The 10,533-nt window shown below is 42.4% G+C and overlaps 1 protein-coding gene across 3 annotated transcripts; it reads left to right on the top strand.

The window, feature by feature from the left end:
- Positions 1–1,241: 1,241 nt before the first annotated feature.
- Positions 1,242–10,533, top strand: pdcb (phosducin b). Of its 3 annotated transcripts, XM_046301079.1 has the most exons (5): positions 1,290–1,344; positions 2,717–2,750; positions 7,652–7,713; positions 8,864–9,012; positions 9,362–10,533. In XM_046301079.1, exons 3-5 carry the CDS (start codon positions 7,668–7,670, stop codon positions 9,890–9,892), a joined length of 726 nt encoding a protein of 241 aa, XP_046157035.1. In that variant the 5' UTR covers positions 1,290–1,344; positions 2,717–2,750; positions 7,652–7,667; the 3' UTR covers positions 9,893–10,533. The 3 variants fall into 3 exon arrangements, with proteins under 3 accessions (XP_046157033.1, XP_046157035.1, XP_046157036.1); XM_046301077.1 differs by lacking the exon at positions 2,717–2,750 and having other exon boundaries at positions 1,242–1,344; XM_046301080.1 differs by lacking the exons at positions 1,290–1,344; positions 2,717–2,750 and adding an exon at positions 1,413–1,887.

Raw genomic sequence — 10,533 nt, 5'->3', positions numbered from 1 at the left:
GATGTCCATATCTTGATGCCTATATGGCTGCGTTTAATTAAGCAGGCAGTCAAATTATGTTTTCTTCTTCGCACTAATTTGTCCTCTCTGAAAAAGATCTGATAAGAAAATATCTGATGTGATTGGTCAAAAGACCAATCAGTGTAAAAACAATCAGAATTGGTCTGGCTGTTTAAACACAGCCTATATGCCTCAGGCATTGACCAAATAGGCTGCACTTGCACAGGCAGCACAATTCAGTACCTCTATCTGATCTTTTCCCTAATGTGTAAACAGCAAATAAAAACATGGAATCTGATCTTTTGGATATATACCACCTCCATATGTGGATCTGCATCCTGGTACAAACCCGATCCTCCATATGCGACTTCTGTCTGGAAACTTTTTGAGTGGGGGGGGCACATGACCGACTGTTACCATGACAACCACCCTAACATTTAAGGCAACATGTGGCAGAAAATGAGCATTGCATCTGTGTGCTACTTCAGAGGCTACATTAGTGTACAAATGCACAAATCTGATATGGGTCACAGGTAAAATGATTGGATATAGGTAGAAAATCAGAGTTGGGTTCTTAGGGTGGCTGTGTAAACAGCCATTTAGACTCTAGATCACGTGTCCTCCCCGTTGGTTTTTCACAGCTGTTTTCCAAACCTTTTCTCATGATTAGCCATAGGCCAAAACAACATATACATTTCTCTCTTTGTCATATCCTCCATTTCTACTCTCTTTCTTTCAATCTCCCTTGATCATTTATCTTCATCCATATCATCTCTCTTCATCTGTCTTCATCTGTCTCTTCACTCTTTCTTTCTTTCTCTCTATCTCAAACTCTCTCTATATACATATATATTTTCTCCATCACTCTCTTTCTCTCCTTTTATCTGGTTAGTTAGATCTCACTCGGTACAGGTCTCTAATTCCTGTAGATCCTCTTATCCTCAGAACCCCAGATCCCCGGAGCTATTTCTGTTTGGTCCCATCGTAATGCCCAGAGCACCTTCTCTCAAATCTCCCTCAGGCCTAGTGATTGGCTGACACTCACACACACACACACACACACACACACACACACACACACACACACACACACACACACACACACACACACACACACACACACACACACACACACACACACACACACACACACACACACACACACACACACACACACACACACACACACACACACACACACACACACACACACACACACACACAGCGTCGGACCCCACTCTATTCACAGCATTAGACATCCCGGTTGTGTGACTGACCACAGTGCAGTGTGAAGGAAGCTGACGACAACAGAGGAAGTGCTTCATTGTGACCGTAGGCTCACAGGTAAGGACAGAGCCGTAGATAAATACCTGATTCCAGGGACTTATGAGGCCAGTCTTTGACTCTGCAGCTTGGTATAGATAGATGGATGGACAAACGTGTTGTGATGTTGGACTAACTTCATTCTACTGATTTATTTTCTGGGTAAAGAGACCCTGGTGAGATAGTAATCCATTGATTGATTGATTGAATTGATTAAATATAAAATGTAGCAGGCTGCTCCAGCTGGACACAACATTACATATAGTTTCGCTGGTAGAGTAAAACAGAGAAAAACACTATATTATTTGGGGTGTTGGATCCCATAGAAAGGGAACTCATTTTTATGTGGTTGGTCATTAGATTATTTTTACTTTCTACTATTTTGTATTGTGTTGGAGTTTTTTCCCTTGGGAGATGAGGTGGAGGAAAAGAGACAGACAGTGTTGGAGCTCAAATGAAGGAAACTCATGTGCTTATATATGATTTTTATTTGGGCGGCACTTGGATTTTTTGAGTTTGTTTTTATTTTGTATATTTTGGGGGGTTTTCGACCCAGGAGATGAGGTGAGTTAAAGAACGGCATGTATGGTTTAATAATTAAGAAAATTATTTCTATTTTCGTGGCCAATATTCACAAAGAGCCCGATTCAGACAAACGTATGTCTGTCCTATGCAAGCCTTTCCTACGCACTTCTCAGTAGTTGTTATTCAAACCTACCTTATGCAGGTGTGTTTCCCTTGCACACTGAATAAATGTCATTTAACTGCTAGAAATCCTCCCATTTGCGTTTTCATTCCATAGGGTTTTTAGTTTGTTGATTTTTAATCCATCCCTTTAAATTTGGTGCACCTTTAATTAGAATTTTCTCGACAGACTCACTAGAAAATATGGAGAGAACAGATTCAGAATATTAGCGTGACAGAAAGCCATCTAAATATATGCATATTCGTCTACTTTTCAGCACCAATTGGAAGATATAAAACTTCTCTGACCTTGTATATTATTTAGGGTTAGGAAATTGTTTATGAATAATAACCAAAACAACTTGTTCGGAGAGCCTTTGTGCACAAATATATTGGTGAATCAAAAATACAGTGGTTCGATTCATTCTGACAATTACCATATTCAATTGTTCAATCCATTAAATATTGTAAGTTTAGAAAAGTGTACAATAGGGGTGGAACGGTATTCTTATAAATCTACCCTAATAATCCTCACTAATCATGGAAGTGTGATGACAACTGTCCAGTAGTTGTGAACCGTGTACCAGGCTCCAGGTTTAAACTGATACGTATGGCCTGCTTCCATAATGATTCAAATAGGTTACATGTCCCAAATGATTACTTGAAATACGTTAGCCTGATATGATCCACTACTGCTATTGATCCACAGGAACAACCACATGAACGTGACAGAGGAAAGAAAGGTAAGCTAACGATGGAATGGAATAAATGTAAGGAAACTAACACTAAAGTGACAGTTATAAATGTATGTAGGTATAAATGACTGTGACTACTGATAGCAGCTAATATCTAACAAGATACAAATTGTAAAAAATACAGTAAAAAGTCTGGGCATTTAATCAAAACATTGTAGCAATCATAAATCAACTGGGTAAGTTTGGAGCTATACTGTTTAAACACTGTTTCCCATACTTGTTAAATGAACCAGGTAGCTACAGAAGCATATAGCTTGGGTCTCCACATTTCATCCCAAGTTACAAGGCCAGCATTTCATAAACTTACTGTGGAAAAGGTGCTATGTGTATATGCTTCAGTTCCTTTCCATATGACTGGTTTCACATTTGTCTCCAGCGATTATAAGGTAAACTAGATCTAAAACAATTGTAATATATATGTACAATCCCCTTATCCAAATGGATTACTCATTTACATAGGGCTCCCTTGTGGTCTAAGGCACTGCATCTCAGTGTAAGAGGCGTCACTACAGTACCTGGTTCAAATCCAGGCTGCATCACATCCAGCCGTGATTGGTAGTCCCATAGGGTGTCTGGATTTTGCTGCAGTAGATTGTCATTGTAAATAAGAATACATTTTTTAAACTGTCTTGCCTAGTTAAATGAAGGTAAAATTAAACAACTTAACAACTTGTAATTTACAAATTACAGTGCATGTAAAATGGTGTTATTTCAATCAACAGGTTGCCTGACCATATTCATTGTTTCATAGTGTGTAAAGATGGTAGAATTACGTCGAGGTTAGAATACGGCACATATGTAGACACATCTCCGACCACCCCTTCCTTCTTTTGATCTCCAACCCCAAATGAATAGAGGGTGAAAAGCATGCTAACCTCACGCTTCAGTTCAAGGTCAGAATATACATAGAGAAAAGTGCATCAAAAGGTAGTTCCATTTACGTGAGCTTAACTCGGGTCGGATTTCCCCCAAGAGTCAGATTTGCCGTTTAGATAATAATGGAAACGATTAGATGGACGGCGGGGTATCTGATCCTAGATCAGCACTCGTCCTCTGAGACACTGTTTAAATACGGGCCCAGATCTGATATTTTGCTGTTTGTAATAAAGGACAGTATGTGTTTGTGGTGCTGAACATCTATGGTTAAATAAACTGTTTATCGGTGTACAGTAACCTATTGGTATAGGTACCATTACATAAACATTTGAGTCATTTGGATTGGTACACACACAGACGTTTTCTTTTCAGCTTTAGCAGATTGATAAAAAACACAATCTATGTCATTGTCTGCATCATTTACAATCCTCCATATATTTTTTTCTGTAAATATACCGTATCTATAATTTGAGATATATACAGTATATTTGTTTTATATAAACTCAGCAAAAAAATAAACTTCCCTTTATCAGTCTTTTCAAAGATAATTTGTAAAAATCTAAATAACTTCATAGATCTTCATTGCAAAGAGTTTAAACACTGTTTCCCATACTTGTTAAAAGAACCAGGTAGCCTAGTGGTTAGAATGTTGGACTAGTAACCACAAGGTTGCAAGATCGAATCCCCGAGTTGTCAAGGTAAAAATCTGTCTTTCTGAATAAGGCAGATTACCCACTGTTCCTAGGCCGTTATTGAAAATAAGAATTTGTTCTTAACTGACTTGCCTAGTTAAATAAAGGTAACAAAACAAACAATTCATGAATGTGCACCTATGCACCTTGTTTAAGACGGTAGGCAATTAAGGTCACAGTTATGATAACTTAGGACACTAAAGAGGCCTTTCTACTGACTCTGAAAAACACCAAAAGTACCTGCTCAACTATGTGAATGTGCCCTAGGCATGCTGCAAGGAGGCATGAGGACTGCAAATGTGGTCAGGGCAATAAATTGCAATGTCTGTACAGTGAGACAGGATGGACAGCTGATTGTCCTCGCAGTGGCAGACCACGTGTAACAACACCTACACAGGATTGGTACATCCGAACATCACAACGGAGGTACAGGATTGCAACGACAACTGCTCGAGTTACACAAGGAATGCACAATCCCTCCATCAGTGCTCAGTCTGTCTGCAATAGGCTGAGCGAGGTTGGACTGAGGGCTTGGAGACCTGTTGTTAAGGCAGGTCCTCACCAAACATTACTGGCAACAATGTTGCCTATGTGCACAAAACCACCATGGCTGGACCAGACAGGACTGGCAAAAAGTGCTCTTCAATGACAAGTTGTGGTTTTGTCTCACCAGGGGTGATGGTCGGATTCGCGTTTAGCGTTGAAGGAATGACTGAGGCCTGTACTCTGGAGCGGGATCGAGTTGGAAGTGGAGGGTCCGTCATGTTCTGGGGCGGTGTGTCACAGCATCATCGGACTGAGCTTGTTGTCATTACAGGCAATCTCAATCTCAGCCCGGATCTCAATCCCATTGAACACGTCTGGGACCTGTTGGGTCAGATGGTGAGGGCTAGGGCCATTCCCCCCCAGAAATGTCCGGGAACTTGCAGGTGCCTTGGGGGAAGAGTGGCATAACATCTCACAGCAACAACTGGCAAATCTGGTGGAGTCCATGAGGAGGAGATGCACTGCAGTACTTAATGCAGCTGGTGGCCACAACAGATACTGACTGTTACTTTTGATTTTGACCCCTCTTTGTTCAGGGACACATTATTCCATTTCTGTTTGTCACATGTCTGTGGAACGTGTTCAGTTTATGTCTCAGTTGTTGAACCTTATTATATTCATACAAATATTTACACATGTTAAGTTTGCTGAAAATAAACACAGTTGACAGTGAGAGGACGTTTCTATTTTTGCTGAGTTTATTTTCCTTCTTTATTGTTTTCCCCTAACCCTACCACCCCTCCCCTAATTGGAGTAAACTAATGGACAACAATAAGCTTCCACTTCCAGCTTATACATACTACGTACATTTCACGGTCAAGTCCCAGCCTTTAGCTCCCCTCAACCACTCCTATCTATCTCTGAAGAACATCTGGTTTTTATTTCTATTTGCCATATATTTTTTAAATGTGATGTTTCAGAAAAGTTCTGAACATTTCTGTTTTCAAAGTTTCTACAGATTTTAAATTAAAGATAAACACCTTTGCTAAGAGTACAATTATATTATTGATCGATTGATTGTGACGTATCAAATCCCCCAGCAGTGCTATTTCCATTCCTGAACCTGCGATCAAAAACTAGCTACATATCGGCATTACCAAAATAAGTGATCTGTCTCTTCGCAGCAAAACCTGCAGAGCTGGAAAAGTTGCAAGCATTTTGTATAGTCATTTATATTGTAAAACTCTACATTTTGAATCCGGCGTCGTTTTATGTATCAGTTCATAAACCTTGTGCCATGGAATCGGTACATCAATAATCTCCTCCCAAATATTTTGCAACTTGTATGGTGCAGCTGCCAATTTTTTGGTCCTTAACTTAAACTGGTATACTTTTTTATTTATCAGATTTGACTTTAGCGAATGTTGGTCCTTAATGTAGGGCAGACAAGTTCCTTACCACCTCCCATTTCCACTTGCCTCCTCCATTTCTGCGGTAATGCTGCAATCAGTTGGTTCTTTACAGATGTTATTTATAAATGGCTCATCATGCTACATGGGGCTGTGGACTCACTAAAGTTTGAAGGACTTCACTACTCCAATCAGGGAGATGAATCATTAAAGAGGAGTGCATCAGGGCTAATACCTGCATAGCCTGGACCCTTAGAGCTGGGGGTTGGGGGTTGCCATGGAGACATCTGTCCTTGTGGTAGGCTGTTGGATAGGCCTACAGGAAGGAGGGATATTGTGTGTGGTATGCTAAGATCAAAACACTGGAGTCAGTTTAATCCATTGACGTATTGGTTTAGTGTAAGCAACACTGTACGAGCCCAACCGCAAGCTTTACCTCCTCGCACACAAGGGAAGAAGGTGTCAGAATGCCTTGGAAAGGCAGTGTAACTCTTGGGTGGGTGATCTGTCAGTTGGAAAATCAGTGTAACTCCGGGTTGGTGATCTGTCAGTTGGAAAATCAGTTTAACTCTGGGGTGGGTGATCTGTCAGTTGGAAAATCAGTGTAACTCTTGGGTGCGTGACCTGTCAGTTGGAAAGTCAGTGTAACTCTGTCAGTCACAGGTTAGACTATATGGTGTCCTGGTTAACATCTGGTTAACATCTCTAAAGAGAGGTTTATAGGAGAGAGAGAGACAAAAGAGAAAAACGTTTTAAAACGTGATGATTTGGTTAAAGCACTCAGATGGATACATTTAAGTCTAAAAATCGGTCTTGTGGCTGTTGGTTTTCCAGTATTTTTCCAGGAATGGCACCTTAGACCCTTCCTCCTTTCCATTAGCCCCTCCTCCTTTCCATTAGCCCCTCCTCCTTTCCATGACTAACAATCCAGAGAGAATCTAACCCTCACGTGCCAACCACTAACAAGAGGGATCGGATACCAGAGTAATCCATTCAAACCACATTAACTTGATTAGCCTTTCCAGGAAAGCTCTATGGGCATACAGGGCCAAAACCATTTCAAACACGCTTGATTACATAATGTTATTGGGGGACTAGTCTCTCTTGACAGACTGAGATTTGGTTTTGGGAGCTAAGATTATTTGGGGATCACAGAATTGAAATAGGTAGAGCAGTCATACTGTCTGATACCAATGGCCCTCAGTCCCAAAAAGGATTATATGGTGTCAACATGTACTAGCTCAGCTGTCACTTTTGGCCACGAGCACACTAAACACCCCTCCAAATGGCCGAACTGCAAAATATGATAATCCTGAATGATCTTGAGCTTTATTGTCACAATGTTCCTTTTGTTCAACAAATGATGGTTTAGGTTCTGAGAGAGTTTTAAAACATCCCCTCCCCTCCTGTGTTCTGTTCCCAACAGCTAACTCTCAAACATAATGTCTGGAAACGTTGATGAAGAGGAGGCCAACGTCACCCACACAGGTGAGGATGAGGCTAATGTGTGTGTGTGTGTGTGTGTGTGTGTGTGTGTGTGTGTGTGTGTGTGTGTGTGTGTGTGTGTGTGTGTGTGTGTGTGTGTGTGTGTGTGTGTGTGTGTGTGTGTGTGTGTGTGTGTGTGTGTGTGTGTGTGTGTGTGTGTGTGTGTGTGTGTGTGTGTGTGTGTGTGTGTGTGTGTGTGATTAAAGTGTGGAGGTGGTGTCTTGTACAGTTACAGTTCATCCTTAGAACATTTAGGTCTATCTGAGATCAGACCAATATAAGACAGTGGCAACAGTCTGTCTGCCTTTCCACAGCAAGCCTGATAGGATATATAGCATTATTCCTTTAAATAGGGGCCAGGTCAAATACAGCATACAGCCGAGGAGCGGCCACCCAAACTAGAAAGGGATAAGCAATGTTAGTAGCAGGTTGAAGAGAAACACAGAGCTCTGTGGTGTTCTGGCACTTTGACACACGCTCTAAGCTACTTTCCTACCTGCTCCTACGCAACCAAGGTGCAATTAGAAGACAGCCTTAAGCGTCTAGTTTAGGCCATAATCCATCGGAGGGCGGGCCAACCCATCCAGCACTGCACATTGTACATCTGCCAATCACACACACACACACACACACACACACACACACACACACACACACACACACACACACACACACACACACACACACACACACACACACACACACACACACACACACACACACACACACACACACACACACACACACACACACACACACACACACAGACTCACGCACGCACACACACACACACACACACACACACACACACACACACACACACACACACACACACACACACACACACACACACACACACACACACACACACACACACACACACACACACACACACACACAGTCTGCTGTGTTCATCTGAGTCACAGCCCCAAACAAAAATGTCTGCCGCCATGTATAAATCCTATTTTGGTGGTCATGGCACATGACATCAAGAGTATACTGTCCTGAAATTCTGTGTCAATTCGGCACACCATGTCAAGGCAGTAGGACTACAAACATTACAAACCATTGAGGATGACAAGACAGGAGTCTGAAGCTTACAATAGTTCCATATGACCACAAATGAATGACCATTGTCCTGTTCTTTTTTCAGGCCCAAAGGGAGTGATCAATGACTGGAGGAGGTTTAAGCTTGAGAGCATGGACCAGGAGTCCCTGCCCCCCCAGAAGAGAGAGCTGCTCAGGCAGATGTCCTCCCCACACAGGCCCAAAGACGACGGCAGGGGAAGCCTGAACCGCAAGGTGGGATTAGATTAGGTTACAGCACAGTTTAATGTGTATTTCTATGGTCCAAACGCAGAAACAGAACCACACATGCTGACAAAAGTACTCCTTTAATGAGTTCACTTAAGTGTCCCTTTCCAGTATCTTGGACCGGTCAATTGAACACCCAGGCTAGGTCTCTCTATACAGATGGCTAAGATACTCAGGTGTGAGTCTAAACAGGTGTGCTGTGTAAACTAACTGACTTCACTGAGCTAAAAACAGGACAAGACATGACTGTCTTTGTAATGTTATTGTACACAGCAAACAAAACATTGTGACGATCAATAAACTGTAAATCATTCTTTGTTTGTTGTCATGGTTTCAGATGAGTGTACAGGAGTATGAGCTGATTAAGGAGGATGACGAGAAGTGCATGAAGAAGTACCGCAAGCAGTGCATGCAGGAGATGCACGAGCGCCTCAGCTTCGGTCCCAAGTTCGAGGGCGTGTACGAGCTGGAAAGCGGCGAGGCATTTCTGGAGGTCATTGAGAAGGAGCACCGGCTCACCGTGGTGGTGGTGCACATCTACAAGGAGGGGATCAAAGGTTGCGATGCGCTCAACTCCTGCCTGGACTGCCTGGCCACTGAGTACACTAGCGTCAAGTTTTGCAGGATCGACGCTGGGGTGACTGGTGCGGGGGAGCGCTTCACTGATGACGTCCTGCCCACCATGCTGGTGTATAAGGCTGGCGAGCTGCTGGGGAACTTCCTGGCCACCAACCAGCACTTCAACGAGGAGTTCTTCGCCACCGACGTGGAGGCTTTCCTCAACGGCTACGGCCTGCTGCCGGAGAAAGATTTAGTCGTTGGGGGAGAGGAGGAGGAGGCAGCCGTGGATGTGGAGGCAGTGGAGTGAAGGGGTTGTGGAAGAGAGGTGTGTGGAGGAGGAGATGGAGGACAGGGGTTTATGGTGTGGTGGAGTGATAAAGGGTTGGTGGGGTTGAAGGAGGGAAGTGTGTAGAGGAGGATATGGTTTTGTGATGGATTGATGCTTGTTTTGTGTAACAGAGTAGCAGACGCACACAGACTGGGTTGACTGCACTAGAGGGGCCTGAGCGTACTGTAGAAGGAGTCCATTCCCTAAATAAGGGATCATTTCAATGTTCATCTAGGGAAGAAACCTCAGCAGCCTGAGTACGGGTGGCCTGTGTACCTGATGTGGATTAGGGTTTGCATTCCTACTAGAAAAGGACCGTTCCAGTTAACTTATTGTTGGGAGCCAAAGTTGATCTATTATTAGGCTCCATGTATGAAAGGGGGAAAACATGATATCACATATTGGGCCGATTCTGATTAGTATTACTCTGGGTTCAGGACACCAGCCTATGGTGTTTCTGGGTAATATATAATATATTATATATATGTTATATTTTCAAGTCTTTAGAATGATCTTTTTTTCAAGGTTAAATTACATATTTATTTGAGGTATTTACAAACGCTGTAAGATTCTATAATATTTAATAAAACAAAACATGAATAACATGAAAAAACAACAAA

The sequence above is a fragment of the Oncorhynchus gorbuscha genome, linkage group LG15 (assembly GCF_021184085.1).
Source record: "Oncorhynchus gorbuscha isolate QuinsamMale2020 ecotype Even-year linkage group LG15, OgorEven_v1.0, whole genome shotgun sequence".
Taxonomy (NCBI): domain Eukaryota; kingdom Metazoa; phylum Chordata; class Actinopteri; order Salmoniformes; family Salmonidae; genus Oncorhynchus; species Oncorhynchus gorbuscha.
The sequence above is the reverse complement of the archived record's forward strand: the minus strand, read 5'-3'. Positions and strand labels throughout refer to the sequence as shown.

Bases quoted from the DNA above. Each gene is read 5' to 3' on its own strand.
- pdcb (XM_046301077.1), top strand. From the start codon at position 7,668: ATGTCTGGAAACGTTGATGAAGAGGAGGCCAACGTCACCCACACAG. The intron at 7,714-8,863 runs GTGAGGATGAGG...TTCTTTTTTCAG, and splicing joins GGCCAACGTCACCCACACAG to GCCCAAAGGGAGTGATCAAT. The intron at 9,013-9,361 runs GTGGGATTAGAT...TCATGGTTTCAG, and splicing joins GGGGAAGCCTGAACCGCAAG to ATGAGTGTACAGGAGTATGA.